The sequence below is a fragment of the Ochotona curzoniae genome, unplaced genomic scaffold (assembly GCF_017591425.1).
Source record: "Ochotona curzoniae isolate NIBS_2020 unplaced genomic scaffold, NIBS_Ocur_1.0 contig_2688, whole genome shotgun sequence".
NCBI lineage: Eukaryota > Metazoa > Chordata > Mammalia > Lagomorpha > Ochotonidae > Ochotona > Ochotona curzoniae.
This window is the reverse complement of record NW_024465553.1, coordinates 24,625,933-24,646,401: the sequence shown is the minus strand read 5'-3', so window position 1 is coordinate 24,646,401 and position 20,469 is coordinate 24,625,933. Positions and strand designations below refer to the sequence as shown.

The window sequence follows — 20,469 nt, the reverse complement described above, 5'->3', positions numbered from 1 at the left end:
GGACTGAGCCAGTCCCAAGCCAGGATCCAGGAGCTCCCCCCACCCCCTGGTTCTCCCACGCAGGTGCAGGGTTTCAAGGCTCTGGGTCATTCTGCTTTCCCAGGCTACAGGCAGGGAACTGGATGGGAAGTGGCACTGCTGGGATTAGAACCGGTGCCCATATGGGATCCTGGCTCATTATAAGGACTTGAGCTACTAGGCTACCACGCCAGGCTTTTGCTCATTTTTAATTGTAGGTTAATTTCTGAGTCTGAAAGCACCCTCTACAGCTGCCACTAGAATATTTAAGAAGCTGTATGTTTCGAAAACAAGCTTTTCCATTGTTAACAGCCAACATATTTTGGCTGTCATTTGCTGCCAAACATTTTGAGTTTAGAAATATTTCTCTGAAATATCTTGGAGAGATTTATATTTGAAATTTCATTTTAATTAAAAAAATATTTATTAATTTTTATTGGAAAGGCAGATTTACGGAGAGAGAGGAGAGACAGAGAGGAAGATCTTCCTTCCACTGGTTCACTCCCCAAGCGGCCACAACAACTGGAGCCAAGCCAATCTGAAGCCAGGAGCCAGGAGCTTCTTCTGGGTCTCACACATGGGCAGTGGGTCGCAAATCTTTGGGGTGTCCTTGACTGCTTTCTCAGGCCACAAGCAGGGAACTGGAAGGGAAGTGAGCAGCTGGGATGCGATCTGGTGTCCATATGAGATCCTGGCGCATGTAAGTTGAGGATTTTAGCCACTAGGCTATCACACCAGGGCTCACATTTTGATTTTTGAAGCTGTGGTTAGAGAGAAAGCTTCCATGTACTGGTTCACTCCCCTAATGTCCGCAACAGCCAGGGCTGGGTCAGGCTGAAGTCTGTCTCGTGGCAGGAATTCAAATACCCGAGCCATTACTGGCCACTTCCAGAGTATGTAATAACAGTAAAGTATGTGGGAAACGTAGATGGTACTTGAACCCAGGCCCTCCAACATGGGATGCTGGTTCCCCAAACAGCAGCTTAGTTCTTTGTCACAATTCCTGCCTTTGGAGTTTTAAAGAGAAATCGAGCAATAGGGAAATGCTACCCAACAGATAACATCTAGAAATGTTTGTGTGGTGATGTTCCCCAAATTCTTGAAGAAAATCCTGTCATGATCAGAGTGAGATTCTGCATGTGTTTCCCTGATCATTTTAATCATTTCTCCGAATTTTATCAGTTGTTTGTGCAACTCTTCTGACGAAAGCTCAGTGGGCTTAGTCCAGCCTTGTACATTTGACAGAGTTCCTTGGTCCCTGTCTGTGCCTTGGATAATATTTCGGGTGTTTCATAAAGGCTTATGTATAAACATATTATGTTAATAATTAATATCTTCAGGGTGGAAATTTAATCCACAGTTGTGATATCTGCAGGTGGGGCCCTTAGCAAGTGATTAGATTGGAGGGAGCTGCTGGTGTGGGGCTCCGTGGTTGAATCATGGTGGCTTTCCAAGCAGAGGCCCTGCAGGCACAGGCCAGCGTGTTCCCTGTCTCTCTGCCTTCCTGCTCACCGTGTGATCTACCACCATCCACTGCTCACATCAGAAGCTAGACCCCTGGGGTTGCCCAACCTTGAACTATAAATTCCCAGAACTGGAGACCAAAATAAACCTCCTTCCTTCAGGCTCCTTTTCCCCAAGAGTGCTTGGCACCAAATTCTTGAAACTTGCATAATTAAAAAAGAAAAAAAAGAAAGAAACTTGCATAATTCAAAGAAAGAAATATTGCATGTAGAAACTGTTGCTTTATTGTGTACTCAAGAAGACAGCTGAAGGCAATCCAGTTTTCTATGACCAAGTATTCTGGCGATTTCAGTCTTAGAAAGAAATGTGTCAAAATGGAAGTCCTTCATTTGTAGATATCTATGGAAGACATTGCTTATTCTATTTATTTATTTTTTTGGAATCCTGTGATGTAAGAAGACTTGAGGTGCAAAATTATTGGAATTATTTCTGTTTGTTCTCTCTGTGTGTATGAAGATATATTTGCTTGATCCAGAGTTTTGGTTTGCTTGTTTACCTGTTTATTTCATTATTAAAGGTATGCCTTTTCTATTTTATTCACAAGGAATTTAAGATGATCTCAATACATGTTTATAAGACCAGCTATGATATGCCAGTAAGACGTGAAGGCAGGGTGAACGTTTCCCTAGCAGTGTAGAAGGCAGTGGGACGTCTGTAGGCCGTGTTAGAGAGCCCTGGTTTCAGGTCAGGCTCTGTTCCAGCTTCTTGCAGTTGTGTGTCTGGGGGTGCAGTGGGCGATGGCTGCAGTGGTTGGGTCCTTACCACCCTGCAATGCGTCCCTTGCTTCTAGCTTTGCTCTATGGCACAAAGCCGGTGCAGACATTTAGAGAGTGAACCAACAGATAGGAGCTTTCTCTGTTTCATCTCCCTGTGTCTAAATCTCATAAAAATAAATATTAATAAAGGAAATGTTTTAAACATTCAGCGCATCAACCTCAAAGAACAATGTATTTTAAAAACAAGTACAGTGGGCTTTGTGCAGTAATCTAGTGGCTTAAGTCCTCTGCATGCATGTACCAGGATCCCATATTGGCACTGCTTTGGGTCCCAGCTGCCCCATTTCTCATCCAGCTCCCTGCTTGTGGCCTGGGAAAGCAATGGTTGACAGCCCAAAGCCTTGGGACCTTGCACCCACTTGGGAGATCTAGAAGAGGCACCTGGCTCCTGGCTTCAGATTGGATCAGATCAACTCCAGCCATTGCAACCATTTAGGGAGTGAACCAGCTGATGGAAGATCTTTGTCTCTTCTCCTCTCTGTAAATCTGACTTTCCAATAAAAATAAAAATAAATATAAATAAATCTGTTTTAAAAAGCGAGTACAGAAAACAGAAGAAAACTAGCTTAATCTCAGAAAGAAAAGCAGCAGCAGAAACCAAAATGGAAGTGAGCCTAATGGTACAACAAGCTTAGCCGCTGCGTGTGGCTCCTGCATCCTATATGGTAATGCGTGGGACCTAGTTGTGCCTGCACTTCCTATCCAGCTTCCTGCAGATGTGCTGGAAGGCAGCAGATGATTGCTCACGTGTTTGGATTCCTGCCACCCTCCTGGGAGATCCTCATGGAATTCGTGGCGCTCAGCTTCACCCTGGCCCAGACCTACTTGTTGCGGGCATTTGGAGAATGACCCAGAAGGTGGAAGCTCTCTCTGTCGCTGTACCTTTCAAATCAATAAGTATATAAATCTTGGAAATGACAATAACCAAATTAATGAAAACCCATTCTATTTCTGTAGAATTTCCTTGCACTAAATTAAAAAAAAAAAAAAGAAAAAAAAGAAGGAAAGAAAAAAGTGGTGGGGATCTGCCCACAAGGAGGAAGTTGGAGACAGTGCCCTCAGCAGCTTTGTCCCGGGTGGATCACTTGTTTGTTCCCTCTCCTTTCTTTTTTTATTCTAAATATAGAGTGAGAAAGGAACAGGTGGAGAGATAGTGAGTGAGAAAGAGATCTCCTCTCTTCCCATTTACTGCCCCAATGCCCCCAGCAGCCAAGACTGGACCAGGCAAAGTTGGGAAGCAGTCACTTCAGTGTGTAGGAAGGACTCAGCTATCTGGGTTGGGTCACCTGATGCCTCCCAGGGTGTGCATTAGCAGGAAGCAGCAGCTGGAGGCAGAACCCGGAACTAATTCCAAGTATGGGATGTGGACATTGTAAGCAATGTATTTCTTTTTAATCTTTTCTTGAATTTGAAAGACAGAATTGCAGAGAGGAGAGAGTGGGGCAGAGTTAGAGATCTTCCATCTGCTTCTTTACTCTTCAAATGACTGCACTAGCCAGAGTTGGGTGTGTCCAAAGCCAGGAGTCAGGAGCCAGGAGTTTCTTCCAGGTCTTGCACATACATGCAGAGACCCAAGGACTTGGGCCGTATTCTGCTACTCTCCCAAGCACATTAGCAGGGAGTCAGATCAGAAGTAGAACAGCCAGGATTCAAACTGATGCCCAAATGAGATGCCAGCTCTGAAGGTGGCAGCTTTTACATGCTATGCCACATGCTGTGCCCCCCAAGCAGTATCTTCATGACTTTGCCACTCACCGCTGTTCACATTTCTCAAACATCTGTTATGCTCCTGCTCAGCGCCATGGGCTGTGCTGGATGAGAAGGATAGAACAGTATGTGAATCTGTTCTTAAAAAACTGTGGTCTAGAATCTGAAGGAGACTCTGGGGCACGGATTCTGTTTTGCACGGTTTGGTTAGACCCGGGAGTAGGGTGTTGGGAGCGTGTTCCTCTGTGCTGGATGGTATTTCAAGTGAACATCCAAGGCCCAAAGCCTCTCGGGCCAACAGGGTGTAGGCAGTATGCATCTGTGGCTAGGGTGAAGGGTTGTGATTCCTGGAGTTGGGGCAGGGATGTATTGGTCACACAGCTCCTCCTCCAGGGAAGGTCAGTCAGTCAAAACCAATTTAACAGAAGAGTCTGATGACTTGTCTTCCCCTCCTTCCACTGTACCCCTGGGGGATTTAAGCAATTTGTGTAAGAAGGCAGCTTTAACAGCTTTTTGAAGATGAATATGATGTGTAAGGTGGCCTGTTTTCATTTTAACACAGATATTTTATGCAACATTGAATTTGTGTTTGCCCTGCTGGAATGAGAAGGAAGCTGGAGCAGATCCAGATCAAAACACAAGATAGAGTCTGGACAGCCCAACGGCCAGAGTCTATGGGTCACTGAGAATGGGGTGATGGGAGGATGGAGCGATTGACCGTGTGCCCGGAGGATCACTATTAGACACATGCTCTGTTGCAAGTTTTACGTTGGATAAGGGGCCAATATTCCAAAATATGAGGAATTTAGCCCACTCCATAACAAGAAAGCAAATAAGTGATATCCAGCGGGCAAAGAAGGAAGGTGTGCAGACAACCATGTATGGAAATAATGCTCAACATGTCCGCGATAGCTACTTTGCTACTGTAATGAAATGCCTGAGGCAGGCTGTTTCACAAAGGGAACGAGTTTCTTCTGGAGCTGTAAGGTCCACTCCCATACACAGCACAGTACCGGCCAGGTTCCTGTACCCCTAACCTCAGTGGCATTGCATCCTGGCAGGAAGTGTGTGTGTATGTCTCTGTGTGGTCTCCCGTCTCTGCATAAAGCCACCAGGATCCTTGCTCCTGACCTCATCACCTTCCAAAGACCCCACCTCTTCATATCACAGACAGTGTACATTTCTACCCTTTTAATGCCATTAGCATAAAGGCTTGCATATGACGCGACTCTCTAAGGGCCAAATCATATTCAAGCCATAGCAATCTCCAGTGAACAAGGAAAGCACATTCTAACCACAGTGAGACGGCACCTTATGCCTCTTAGCGTGACTCTTCCCAAAAAGATGGAAGCATGTGGGGAGAAAAGGGAACCCTTGTGGGTTTTTGGTAAATCAGCACAGTTGTTTTACAAACAATTTGGAGAGTCTTTCGGAAACTGAAACTAGAATTACATATGATCCAGCAACCCCACTTCTGGGCATATGCCCAAAGCAATTGAAATCAGTATGTTAAAGAGTTGTCTGCACTTCCATGCTCACTGCCATCATTCATAACCACCAAGATACAGAAACAATCTCCATGAATGGGTGGATGGATTTCTAAAAGTACAAGTATGTGGCTTTTGTACCCAGTGGAATGCAATCTGGCTTTATAAAGGAAGACACTTATTTGTACATCAGGGATGAATCTAGAAGATATTATCTTAAGTGAAATAAGGCAGGAAAAGAAAAACAAGTATGTCATGGTCTCACCTTTTTATTTTTATGTTCTTTTTTTTTAAATAAAAATTTGCTTATTTTACCTGAAAGAATTACATGCACACACACAGAGAGAAGAGAGAGAGAGAGAGAGAGAGATCTTCCATCCACTGGTCACATTCCCCAAATGGCTGTAACTGCCAGAGCTGAGGTGAGTTTGAAGCCAGGAGCCAGGAGCTTCTTCCAGGTCTCCCACGTGGGTGCAGGGTCCCAAGGCTTTGGGCCGTCCTCAACTGCTTTCCCAGGCCACAAGCAGGGAGCTGGATGGGAAGTTGGGATTTGAGCTGGTGCCCATATGGGATGCTGGTGGAGGATTCGCTTGCTACGCCTCATGATTTCGCTTTTATGTGCAGTCTTAAGAAGTCAAGCTCATAGAAGAAGAGAATAGAGTGGTGGTCTCCAGAGGCTGGAGAGGCGGTTGGTAGGGGAATAAGACGGCCAAAGAGTGCAAACTTTTAGTTAGGATGATCTGTTTCTGGTGACATGTTATAGAACACGAAGCCTGTACTGGATTGCGTATTTCAAAATAGCTAGAAGAGAGAAGTTTAAAAAGATGTTTTGTTTGAGAGGGAAGAAGAGAGATCAATCGATGGATCGATCAATTGATTAGAGAGATTGTCCCATCCATTTAGTTTACTTCCCATATGTCCACAAAAGGCAGGGTATTGCCAGACCAAAACCAGGAACCAGGAATTCGATTCAAGTCTCTAAAGTAAGTGACGGGGACTTGAAGTTAAGCTGCCTCCCAGGTGTGTGTTAGCAGGAAGCTCCAATTGGACCCGAAGCCGGGACTTGAACACAAGACACTCTAGTAAGAGATGGAGGTGTCTCAAGAAACATCTTAACCACTAGGCCTACCTAGCTCCTGTGCCCAGAAGGTGGATTTTAAATGATAAGTATGTGTGGTAATAGATATATTAGCTAGTCTTATTTGTCACTCACTGTATAATACATACAAATATTGAAACAGCACTTTGTATCCTATAAATCTACACAGCTATTATTTGTCAATTGAAACTAAAACTTAGGAAATGCTGTCTTGGGTGTCAACAATTCATGTCTCTGAAAGATGAATTAGTCTGTTGTGTCCTTGTTACTTCCTCAGGCTGTTCCTCAGGCTCCCCACTCTAGTTGCTGAAGTCTTGCTCAGCCATTCCTGCGTAGGGATCTCCAGTGACTTGGGGGTCTCTATGGGACTGAGGCTACAGGTGACAGGTGTTTAGAACAAGGCTGATGGGCCTGGGATGAGCAGAGCCTGGCAGAAGGGAGAGTGCTGGTCACCAATCATTCTTGCCCTGTATGTTGTGATGCTGCCACATAACTGCAAATCAGCTTTCTTCTTAGAACCTGGAGCCAGAATCCAGATATTAGAGGACTGGGTGTTCAGAAATGTTCAATAGCCTCATTTGTTGAAAGCAAGTAGGTATCCATTTTTCTGCTATCAAATTATCCCTTTTTACACTGAATAGCAATTTATCTTTGTATCGCATAGTTCCACCATGCTATTTGTATTTTCTTATATATAAAAAATAATCCATGAGTTAATTTAATGGTACCCTCTCTTATTGCAGAGAATGTTTGAAGTAGTTTACAACCAGAACATTCTACTGAATTAAAAAAGAAACAGATAAGAGCAAGTTAGAGGTGAATCAACTTATCCTTCATAAAGGCATTTACAGTTGTTAAGAGATGGGGTATGGTGGCCAAAAAGACAGGGAAACCTTGTTCTTGGATGGGAGTTTTTCTCGTCCTGAGACCTGGGAGAATCTTCCATTGCCTGTTCTCATTAGGAGCGCATTAAGAGGTAGGTCTCTCTGGGCTCCTTCCTGTAATTCCCTGCACGAGCAGGCTTACGGGATCACACTGGAACACACTTCATAGAGGCAGTTCTCTGAAGGCTTCCAACACAATGCTGCTCAAGTTCACGGCCGCTTTGTGACTGGACAGGCTCCAAAGACAACATCCAGAAACGGGCAGACTCCAAGAGTTGCCCGCGTAGTACTTGTGTTTTCGAATGTGCAAGCGGAGAACTCCGAGTTAAGAGTTCCTGGCAGGAATCTCACTAGTCTAAGGGTTGGCCCGGATCAAATCATTATCATCATTTCACAGATGAAGAGCCAGGCCCCGATAACTGCCCAAGGTCATGTTGATAGTGACAGAGCTGGGATGGAAATGGAACTTCTCCAAGTCTACTCTTTCAATCATCTTTATCTCATTTTATGCATGACAGAAGAATTTTGTTACAATGAAAAAATATGAATAGTGATGAATTATATTTTAATTTGAAAGCTTCAGACAGCAATAATAAAATGTTAGTAATGTTTATAATACCCTTCCTTGGTAGAGGTTAACTACATGAACTCTATGGCTGAAGTCCTGTATTCCTTCCCTTTACCCCCGGCTCCCTCATGGTGGCTGTCCCTCCCCGGCATGATTCTAGTCAGCTCTGCAGGAGGGACTTCAAGATTTTGGTGGGAAAATGAAATGAAAAGATGAACTTGTTTGGCTGCAAACATTTTTTTTGAAATCCGTGCATAGTTTTGCCATAGTCTGCATTTTTTTGCAAATTTTTCAAAGACCCCTTTTATGCATGTTTTTCAGTTTGGTTTTGAACCAAAATAAACATTTTTAAATTTGATTTTTTCATGAGTTTTTAGAAATGCTCTCATGTGTATGTGTTTATGATTTACATAAAGTATGTAAATAGCTTCATAATATATTTAATCCATTGTGCTTGTTTTCCCTCATTGTAATTTAAAAAGTTCATTTGTTTGAGAGGAAGGGAGTGTGTGTGTGTGTATATGTGACAGAGAGTTTGTTCCTATTAGCTGATTCACTCCCAAAATGCCCACAACCACTGGAGCCAAAGCTAGAAGCTAAGAACTCATCCCAGCCTCCCAGGTAGTTGGCGAGAACCCAGATCCTGGAGCCAGTGCTGTTGCCTTCTGCCACCTGCCTTGGTAAGAAGTTGGAGTCAGGAGCTCCTAAGTGCGGTGCGAGCATCTTCACCCCCTAGCTTCAGTGCCAGCCCCTCCTGGATCTGACATGCTGATGCCGACTGTTCATTGTAGCTGTGTTGTCCATTCCTGTGTGGATCCACGAAGGGTGTCAGTTCTCTTACTGATGGATGACATTATTTCCACGTTTTCTTTTACAGACAGGCCTTCTGTGAACTTTCTTGAACAAGTGCCCTTGTGTATTTGTGTGATTCTAGAACATCACTTCCTTGCCAAACATTTAAGACACCAGCTTAGTAAACGACTGCTGCTGTTCTTTCTTGGGTGTCAGGCAAGTGTAAGGGTGTGTCTGCGGACAGTCAACTGTAGTGTTGTTGGGGTCCTCTCACAGCTATGCCGCATGGCCCTGGAGCCTTCTCCTGCCCTCCCATTTCCTCCATGGGTCTCTGGTGGGTATTTTCATGTCCTTGGCCATGGCCTGTTTCATGCAGGTTTTTTTTTGCACAGTTGCATTTGTGATTCATTCTAGAATCACAAAACAGCCAACTGTTCACAACAGCACACTCAATATCAGACTCCAACACGAATGAATCCATGAGTTTTGGCTTTGAGGACTCAGGGGCTACAGTCAGCCCCGGGTTCGGGAGGGCCCAGGTGGGGCTGTGTGGCCTTGGCAGTGAGCACAGGTGCAGTCTGGGCCTTAGCCTTTCCTCTCCTTACGCCCCTGTCCCCTAGAGATGGTTTGAGTTCTTAGTCATTGATAAGATGACATCATCAGACGGGAGCTCCCTTTGTTCTCTCTTTCAAAACGACTCGGAGTTTTCAGGCAGCAGGATGGCGAGTGTGTTTTGCAAACCACAAATGCTTTGTGGAATGAGGGAAGGAATACATTTCTTTCTCTCTTTTTAAATATTTTTAATTACATTTCATTTTATGACCCAGTTTCATAGGCTCTGGGATTCCCCTAGCCCTTCCCACACCCTCCCCCCATGGTGGGTTCCTCCACCTAATTGTAGTGTTACAGTTCAAATCCAGTCATGATTCTTTCATTGCAAGCATGTACCATGTATAGAGTCCAGCATCTTATTGTCCAGGTAATTTCAACAATTTATTGGGGAGACCATCTCTGGTTTAAAAGCGGAGCTGGCAGAATATCATCCCGACCAATTAAAAACCACAACATAACATTAACAACAGTTTACAACATTATGGGGTTAATTGCCATGGTATTGAGTGACCAATAGGTTAGAAAATACAAGTTCTTAACCACATCCTGTGATTACTTCATTGACATTTCTGTTTTAGTTTACACACAACTGGCTGCTATACACCTTAAAATGGCTATAAGGCACTATTAAGCTGTCTCGTGTCTATTTTCATTTTTATGTTTAGTAGCATATAGTGTTGAAGCATAATTTTTACTGAACTTGGTGGATTTTAGGATAGTCCAAACTGGCTTATAATTCTGCCAGGCATATGTTATTTCTAAAAAAACAAAAAACTTCAGCTCTCAGGTCCACACCATTTTTAGAGTCATGCATTGTCTGCCCAGCTGGTTTCTGGAAAAACTCACTCTCCAACAGGTGTCCATCGGCCTCCTTGGCAATGGTGTCTGCACCCTTCATTGCTGCCTCTGCCCTCTTTCCTGTCCCCACTCCCCTCCTCCCTTCCTCAGCACCCCTCTGGACCTCTCTGCAGGGGCTGCCTTTTCTGCCTCACTCAGCTGCCTGACCATCCTCCCGGAACTTCTCTACTTCCCCCATGGTCAGGACCTGCTCCTACTTTTTAAATTTTCCCTCATTGTGAGCTTAGCTTTTTTTTATTTCATTGGCGCACTTCCTTTCCTATTTCTTAGTTTGTTGGGGGTAACCCATGTGGCAGGCTTTATTTCTTTGTTTCTTTAAAAGGGGGGGGGGAAGAAAGAGAGAGAGAGAGAGAAAGAGGGAGAACGAATCTTGCATTCCTTGGTTCACTTCCCAGATACCTGCAGGACTGAACCAGGCCAAAGCCAGGAGTCTCCCACATGGATGGTTGGTACCCAAGTACTTGATCCATTACCCGCTGTGCTTTAGCAAGAAGCTGCGATCAGAAATGGGGCTGAGGTGTAAGCCCAGGCACTCCAGTTACAGGCTGCAGCATCCCAGGGGCTGTTTCAACCACTCCAATGCTTACCTGTTCCCCCTTCGTCAACTCCAAGTAGCTTTCTAGACCAGGTGGGTAGGACACAATGCTTTTTGGAGGTTTGCCATTTTCTTCATGTCTTAACTGTACAGTTCAGAGGCATTACGTACGCTGACACTGTTGTGTAGTTGTCACCACATTCAGCTCCTCTTGCAGACCTTGAACTCTATCCCCAGTGAACAAGCAAAAGTGAAGGAAAGCAGGTGACCGTGGTTGCGCATCCCCCTTGCCTCGGCCTCGGGCAGCCCCCGACCTTTTATGGCCCGTGAGAATTCCGCTGCCGTGGGTACCTTGTGTAAGTGAAATCACAGCCTTGGAAAGGTGTTCTGGATTTGTGCTGATTTTGCAGTCAGGTTTTAGCTTTGGACGTTTTCATCCTCATTTATTAATTTTATTGTTTACTTTTCACTTTAGTAATGTGACTAGGTTTTTGTTGTTGTTGTTTTAAGAGTTGTTTGAAAGGCAGAGTGATAATGAAAGGGAGAGACAATGAGACAGAGAGAAATCCACTATCCACTGGTTAACTCCCCAGATGCTCTCCAAAGCCAGGTTGGGGCCAGGCCTAAACCAGGAACCAGACACTTCATCTGGGGTTCCCACAGGGGTGATAGGGACTCAAATCCTTGGACCATCCTGCCTCCCAGCTGCACATCAAAAGGAATCTGGATCCGAAGCAGAGGAAACGGGGCTTGAACCACTGTCCTTACATTGGACACGTAAGCCCCGACAGTATCTTAACCTGCTACACTGCATCGCACACTCATTCATTTTTACTGGATGATCAAGAGATGAGATTATCCCAATAAATCTTATTTCACAGGTCATAATAAGTGCCACAGTGTACTGCAGTGCATATCATATAGTGAGTGGTCAATAAATCCTAATATTTTTGTGGTCTTTAGTTTGTGTGTTTTTTCCATCGAGTTTCAACAGTTTGTAACAAAAGTGTTATTTTTGTTCTACTGCATGGCATCATAATCTTAGATAATTGCTGGATACTGATTTTTTTCCCTAACTGTGGTGAATAGGTAGGATTGGTTGTGCTGGCGTTTTCTGGTGGTTATAGGAAAAGAGTAGACACCAGCAAATCATTGGCATTTGCTTGGTAGCTTCAGATCAATTGATGAAGCAACTTACTATGAATAAACCTTCTGCTATGAACTTGTTCTGTAACGTAAATGACAAAGAGGAAACTCGAAAATAACAGGTGGCCCTTAAACAACACTGAGAGGTGAACTATAGGAAAAAACACAAGGGAAGTACAAGCCCCAGGGACAAATGCTCGCATTTAGATCACTCTGTTAAAGGAACCTATGAAGGTACTTAAGCCACTTTGCTGTGATGCTGAAGATGGCGTTGGCTAACCACGTCCCATGCTGCAGAGCTTGGCTCTGCTTCCCATTCCAGCTTCCTGCTGGAGTTTCACACTTTGGGATGCAGCGAATGATGGTCAGGTAGCTGGTTTCCTGCAACCCACATGGGAGACCTGGGTCGAGTTCCTGGCTCCTGGCTTCAGCCTGCTCCACTGTAACCAATAAGGACCTTTGGGGAGTAAGCCAGTAATGGGAGATCCCTCTCTTTAAAAAAAATTAAAAGATAGGATGTTGGTGTGTCACTGCTGACACAGTGATTGGTCCATTGTTTGTGGACGGACAGGGATTGTTAGCAAAGTGTCTTATGATGAGAAAACTGCAAGTCCCACGGAACTGTCAAAAAAGTGGTGTCCATGTTTTCTGAAATTCGACAACCTCAGAAGTTCTGGCGTTATTTTACTTGTGTCAGAAGCGTGCTTTTCTTCTTATTACGTATGGGAATGTGCAGCTTCTCTGGGTATGGGTTGAAGGGTTGGTTCTGAGCTTCCTGACACCTTGTCCATTAAAAGTAGAAACAGTTCTACTAGTTTCAGCAGAAACATGCATCATTTGAAATTTTAGAGGTGCAGAGAAACCAGAACAAAAGAATATTATTCATAATCCCATTCATTTGAGATACTATTCAAATTTCTTTTTTTAAATGTTAAAATTAATTTAAAAAAATAATGACTACATGGTTGATCAGGGTGGGAAGGATCAAGGTGAACTCATTGCTTCCAAATTTGCAATTTCTTCTTGTTGTTCCTGGGGGAAGGAGGGAGACAAAGGGGGAGACCCCTCACGACTTCCCACATGTCCCAGTACCTAAGGAGGAAGAATTGCCACCTCATATCAACCCAGGTCTCCACGTGTACATATTCCGAGGGTTCTGTCCATGTGGTTTGCATAGTTCCGAAATCACCGATCCCAGGATGATGTCATCCTCCCAGTGCCCACTGGCTGACTTGGTCAGCCCCAAGTCTCCATTCACCGAGATTTCTTTGCTGTCATCGTTTCACTGGGGTAGTTGTCCAGTTTGTTCTGTTCTCCTTCTTCGACTATGACACCACATGAGCTGCCATATTCTCCTTTTACAACAGGGTCTGTGTCTGCTACTCCGCCTTTTTCATTCAGTAGGACATGTTCTTGCAGGTGAACCCAAGAACCCGGGCCAGGAGACCAAAGTCTTGCCAGATCCTCCACCCTTGGGGCTCACGAACCCCACATCTACCTAGTAGGTGGGCCCCAGGACCCAACTATACAAATTTCATTTTTTGGTGGAAAGCTTTCTAATTGTAACAACCTAAATACCAAGATTTCCGTAGAAAAGGGAAATTCGCTAGCATTCTGAGATACCACAGGCCTGTGAAGATGAACTGTACAAGCGAACCACAAGAGCTGATGCAGTTGGGGGTGTGTGTAGCATCGCTTCCCGGCCTTTTGGATTAGATCAAGTATAAATCGGTGTAGTCATGTGCTTGCGGTTTTAACCCCATTGCACATAATCCGTTTGATCTTTCAGACTTTGATGCCACTGTATTAACACACCTCACTCTCAGTTATATTCCTGAAAATGATGCATCGTTTACTAAAACATTATTTAAACTTATCTTTGTTATATGAAAAGCACCCCCTGCATCCCCTAGATATTGCTTTTTCAGGAATATAATGGTTCATTTTTCTAGAGAAATCTTGCTTAAATTTTATGTTAATTTTAAAAATTAGATTCCGTGAGAATGGAGTCTAGCCTATGCTTATCGAATTAAGCGAATGAAAGAAAGTGTAAGTGCGCCATGGCAATCCAGTTAGCCTTGTGTTGGTCTAGGTTGTGGACCAGAGACTGAAAGCACTTGGGTTCAAATCTTGCCTTCAACATTGACTGGTGACGTGTCCTCTGTCAGTTGCATGTGTGCCTCTGTGTTTGTAAGGCAGAGATAATTCCAGTGCCCAACTCAGACAGCTCGGAAGATTCCATGGGGACGTGGTGGCAGCATCCCCAGGACACCTCTACATACATGGTACCCTGTAGGATTGTTACACTTTTGTTTTCCTAGTCCTGACATGGCATAGCGGATGGCCCTAGGAAATTCATTCTGAAATTGTGGTTTTCCCTGGTCAAGTTGAAGAAGGGCTTTGCGTCCACTGAAGGTTCGGGAGTCCCAGGGACAGGGCAGCTGGCTGCTTGGTTGCATCAGGCACTGGGCTGCACAGCCTCTTGGGAACTCTTCAGCAGCTTTTCCTCTCAGTCCAATCACATCAATTCCATGTGGAAACACCCTCACCTCAGGCTGCTTCTTCTGATCCATCCTAATTCATCAGATAAACAAGTCAATGGGTAATTAAGCAAGGTTATTTGGTAGATGATATCTTTAACAGACTCCTGGGAGTGATAATGAAAGGGGTTTGGATGATAAAGAAAAAAAAAAAAAAAGAAAGAGGAAGACATAATGGAAAGATTACTGGTCTCACATTTTTTAAAGTGGTTCCTTTGACATTGTGATGGATTGTGTTTAGCTGTTGGCTTCAGATTTATTTCACTTTCAGTGTCTCCCCCAACGTTTTATCATGGCAAGTTTCTAATACATGGCGAAGTTAAAGATTTTTATAGTGAAACTCATACGCTCATCGCAGATGCCAACGTTAATGTTTTGTAACAACTGCTTGATGATAAAGCTTGCTGTTCATCCCTAATCCGTTTTTTTTATTTGAGGGCGTTTGGTGAGGATAATTTTGTTATTTGATTAGCTGTATGTGAAAAGTCAGTGTTAAGAAACTAATAGTGGCAGATATAACAATACTTAAAAAAATTCATTGAAAAGTGAAACTAAAATATTTTTCAGTTCCAAAAAATTTTAGGCTCATACATAGCATTTTCAGAATACGCATTTTTATGAGCTTTTTGAAAACCTTCCGTATCATGAATTTCGTTTTTTGTGTGTGTGTGTTAAAATAAATGTTTTAATTCGATTTTCCTTGAACTTTTTGAAGTATGCTTGTTTATCCATGAAGTTATGCTTTAGAAGAATTTTGGGATATGAATTGCTTTTATTGAAATGATTATGTAAGACTCCAAGAAGGATTATGGGAAGAAATGTGTTGGGGGTAAAACTAGTCCTTGGGCAAATAATTTGATGTGATAAATAACTCACCAGCATATTGTTTTTGATATATTGGTTTGCTGTTTTGCTGTTTCACTTTGCTAGCTAAGCAGCCTGAGCTTTTACTGTCTCTAATAAATAGCAACCTTTACGGAGCAGAAAAGGAACTAAGTTAAGCGAAAAGTTTTAAGGGCAGTTTTTGCAGGTGGAAGGTGAATCCACAACATACACACAAAATGCTCCAGTCTGTCGGTTTGTGTCAGCTTTGCTTCTCCTGGAGAGCTGGTTGTTGCAGCACCTTCCTCCGCAGTCCTGGAGAAGTCCACAGCGCTAGCTCGTTGGGAGTTATGCCAGCAACTCCAGAGGGCACGAATAGGTCACAGGGCAAAAATCTTGATTATGATTAGAAAAGAAGGCGTAGTTCCTTTGTTCTCTGTGAACTAAGGAAGTGCTCTGCAGAAAGCCAGGCTTCTTTGGAAGGGCCATCTCAGGTTGCTGTCTTCTGGCTGTGCATTTTGTTAGAGATGCAGGCCTGCAAGGTCCTGATGAGTCTTTCTCTTTCACTTTCAGTTCACAGCTGGGAGATGGACAGGAGATAGCCTCCACTGAGTGCAACCATGGCCTCCAGCCCCGTGCCTCCCACCGAAGATGAGCAGGTGCCCTTGGCCATCCATGATCTCCATATTTCACTGCAAGGTAATCAAGACCAGCTGGGGTAACACCGTGTGGGCACTGTGGAATGCTTACTCTCATGTACTCATCAGTCATCCTGGTTTGTCTCTCCTGCGCTGATTTTTTGGCAGTATATCTGAGTTTTTTTTGTGTAGAAACCGTTCAGTTTACTTCAGTGTTTTTATTGCTATCTCTAGGAAAGTCAGGAATTTCTGGCAGGAGCTTGGTGTCTTTGCTTTCTTTCTCTTAGCATGCTGAGGTAGTACATTTAGTGCGCTGTGGTACTGCTGTCTGGAGGGACTTCAGAGAGCGTATGTAAAAATGGAATTAGCAGCTTGCTTTGGTGCAACAAAATGTGAAATCCATGCGTATGAGGGGTCTTCAGAAAGTTACTGGAAATATGAAGACTGTGAGGCTCAGATGGTGAAGTAAACCTATTAAATGTCTTTTTGCCTATCAACTGTTTGCAGAGTCGATGCATTTTGGTTGTAGTGAAAATTAGTTAACTCTGATTTACTTAGCATTGTTTGCACTTATCTCTTTTCAGTGCACACACTTACTCTGCTTGATTAGAAAGGAAAGGTGGTGATAGTGCAAGTGAGTGTGTCCTAATCATTGAAGTTGTGTGTGCCCGTGTATGAGGGCAGTCTGGTTTTTGCCATGGCTTCTTGTGGAGTTCACTGTTTTTGTACTGTAATTTGAAGGTTTGTTGGACCCTGGACTTTCCACCTTTGCTGATGAAGTGCGTCTCAGATTGAATAACATTAGCCGTAGGCCATGGCAAACCAAGTATTTTAAAGGAGCTTTTAGGAATATGGACAGTATTATGAAACACTGCCAAAATGTTCCTTAAAAACCATAGATTTTTCTTTTCAGTGATGTGTGATAAAGATTTTTAACTGTCCTTATGATATTTTTCTTTGAGTAGGAATGCATTTTGAGTGATTCATTTCTTGATTATCATCTTGAGAAGGCAGTAGGCATTGGAATTAGACCCTGTGTATCAGGCCTCTAAAAAGTAATGGTGTGTAACTTGTATATTAAGAAATGTTGGAATTACTGAGAGATAATATTGAGTTATGAATTTTAAGAAGTCTTCAATGAGTATATTTTTAATATTATCTCATAATATTTATGAGTAATTGGAGTTTAATTTTCATTTTATTGGAAAAAAAGAATGTTCTTATTTTCCTATAAAGTTGCATGTAAAGTTTTGCCTGCAATAAATAGGCACATATGATTTTTAAAAAAGGCTTATTTTTGGCTTATTTGAAAGGCAGAGTTACAGAGAGATAGAGAGAAAAAGAGAGAGAGAGATCTTCATTTGCTGGTTACCTCCTTGTGTGACTAATGGCCAGGGTTGTGCCAGGCTGATGCCAGGAACCCAGAACTGCTTCTGGTCTCCCACAGGGGTTCAGAGGCCCAAGCAATTGGGCCATCTTCCACTGCTTTTCTTAAGTAGGGAGCTGGATTGGAAGTAGAGCAGCCATGTCTCAAAATGGCACCTATATGGGATGCTGGCACCAACGTGGCCCAATGTGCTACACCACAACACAGACCCTTGGGAAACCTAATACTGGCTCAGTCACTTAGTAGTTGTTTAAACCTGGATAAGAGTGTTTATTTTGTGTCCTTTTCCTGATTTGTGTTATATATGAGTATCTCATAAAATGTATGGAAAGACAGAATTAAAAGATGTGCTTATTTTGGTGCAAAAATTTGAGACCCATACATTTTCTATTTTTCAAAATACACATTGAACTTCTTGAATAATCCTCATGTTCCTGGACCTTTTTGCAGCAAAGTGAGACCCCATTTTCATTTCATTTTCCATGTACCTTTCCCAGTGTGGACGGTGTGCCCGTGTTGCAGCTCTGCTGGGGACGAGCAGTGTTGCATGCAAAGGGCTTACCACAGTGCAGAGACTCAGCAAATGTGTTGTGATTTTTCATTTATATATTTGCAGGCCAACTCTTTGTCTCAAGAAGTTTCTTTTCCAGGGCACACAGCCAGAGCACAAACCTCCTGGGAGAGGGCAAAACCATAGAGCAGAATTCCCCTCTTACTGTTTTTGTTTTGGCGTCCTGTCCCACATAGGGCAAAGGTCAGGCTGTTCGGCACGACTCACTGATCTGGTGCTTGTCTTTCTCTCTGCCTGCATCTCCCATTTCATTCCCACAAGCACCCTCTGCTGCCACCCCACGTTTCCTCGTAGGACCAGACTGCTCCACTCCATAGCTTCCGTGCCGCTGTTTACATGGTTCCCGCCTGTGGTCCTCTGATCTCTGCTGTCCTGGAAGACTCCTCCAGCCCTGGAAGAATTCCAACTGCTCCGACCTCCGTGAGCCCGCCCTCTCCCAGGCCAGGATGTACACTCCTCTTCTGCTGTTGTGTCTGTCTGAGCAATGATAGTACAGAGTCTGCTTCCCGCACTGCAGGGCACAGTGCTTGGCACGCGTGGTTTCATTGGCTCCTCACCACCACATTGTGAGGTGGATCTTGAGGTCTTCTATGAGCGAAGAAGCTGGGGCTCCAACCCTCTGAGTTACAGTCCGAGTCACAGCTTGGGAGCAGAGCAGTTTTGACTTGAAGTACAATTTCCCCCCATCAATTGTATTATATCTGCTCTGACTTCATTCAAAGTGCAATCTGGGAGAGACTGTTAACTTTAAATGTTAGGTTTATTATCTTAACCCTTAGCAAGCTTTTCCATCCAGGCTGTGGATGAACAATGTCAAGTAATATTAGTCTTCTCAGCTCATCTGGTAGCTGAAATGAGTTTGTGATGTGCTGAGAAATGAGTGGTTTCTCCTGCCATATTTTGGATTAGGCAGGGTTATATAATCTACTCTGTAGGAAACAGATCTGGGCTGTTTTGCAGTGGGATGAGACATTTGTGCACCTGCCAGTCAGAATGATGGATGCTGGCAGTGCCTGGCACCCTGCTTTTAGGGGAAGGAGGGAAGTCCTGTAATGTCTTCAGGTGGTAAGTGTGCGAGGGTTAGTCACCATCAACTGGGTAAACTCAGAGATAAACCTTACCAAGACTTCCCTTGCCTAGAGAGTGAAAGTGTGAAATCAACAGATTTGTCAGAGGTAGGTTCTGTATTCTCAGTGGCTTTATAATGGCTACTGTTGCTACTGTTGTTTTAAGCAAGCAAGCACACAGGAAGGAAAGACGGAAGGGCGGGAGGGAGAAGGAAAGGAGGAAGGAAATTGTATATGTTTCTGAATGTAACTTTGAACTCATGGCAGAATTATTAGTTATGAGGGCAAAAATACAAAAGAACTTGATAAGACATTATTTCCATGAAGTGCTCCTGAACCAAAAGCTGTCGGTGACAGTCTGGGAAGCATTTGGTTTCGTATGTTGTGTAAATAGACTTGCATTTCACAGAGATCACAGGGGTTTGATGAACCTTGATTTTATGTAACAGGAGAGGCTCCGGGTCACTTCTCTTGGGAAAGTTGCCTTTTTTTCTGTTTTGTTTCAGAACCTTTTATGAAAGAGGCGGGTAGAGATAATGGCATAGCCTCATTCACTTTCCAAGCCTACTTTATTTCAGCAAAAACTTCAGTTGAAGCTTTCTGGTCAGAGATGTGATGGTTCACCATTGATAGGCCACGCACACCAGTGCCCCTCATGGTCAGGGCCTGCAGGGAGTGGGGCTCACGACCAGGTAGTTACACTTTGCTGAAATTCCTAAGAGAAAGGAAATAAGCAAGTGAGTTCTTGGTTATTACTCATGTGTTATGGGATCCTTGAGGAAATACCCTTCCGATTGGAGTTGAGACCACTGCAGCTATGTGTTAGCTTCTTTCTCCTCGAGCGAGGAGAACAGCATTGGACTGGTTGAGAGTGAGGAAGAGAAAGGACGATGCTCATAAGTTTGAGTGAATTCCTGTGACATGGAATTTATTGTAGTTTAATGCATTTGTAATATTCCTTGTTGTAAATAAATTCAGGAAATGCAAATCATAAACAGCTGTCTTCAACAAGTTTTTGTTTTAGCAATGTTTCCCCATAGATTCCTTTAAATCTTTCCATTGGGATTTCTCAGTTGGATGCTTTTTTTTTATTCTAAAAAAATAATAACTGCATGTTTTGTTGGAAACAACATCTCTACCAAGTTCTTCAGGTGGAAAAGGCATCCAGGGGCTACTGTTTTTGTGGAACCAGGTTAATATGATGATGGCAACAGTAAGGGATGAAGTTGGATAAGCATCCCAGAGGTTCCGAGTTGGAAGGGGTTTTCTTTGCTATTCACTGTAACTGGAGACCAAAGCAGAAATCTTCTGTTCCTGAGATTAAGATCCTTTAGGGAGTTGACCTCAAACTCACAGAGTTAGAACACTGGCTGTTAGCTAGGGCATGGCTAACGGAGCTCGGGGGTAGAGTGATGTAGGTTTGGGTCAGAGTTGTGCC

General features: G+C 43.6%; 1 protein-coding gene across 1 annotated transcript in view; it reads left to right on the top strand.

The window, feature by feature from the left end:
• The window catches only part of SYNE2 (spectrin repeat containing nuclear envelope protein 2), a 309,068-nt gene that overhangs the window by 32,019 nt on the left and 256,580 nt on the right, over nucleotides 1–20,469 (top strand). Inside the window, exon 3 of the mRNA XM_040975466.1 lies at nucleotides 15,942–16,067. Coding sequence (XP_040831400.1) covers nucleotides 15,989–16,067 — 79 coding nt within the window. The 5' untranslated portion in view covers nucleotides 15,942–15,988. The remainder of the gene's footprint in view (nucleotides 1–15,941; nucleotides 16,068–20,469) is intronic.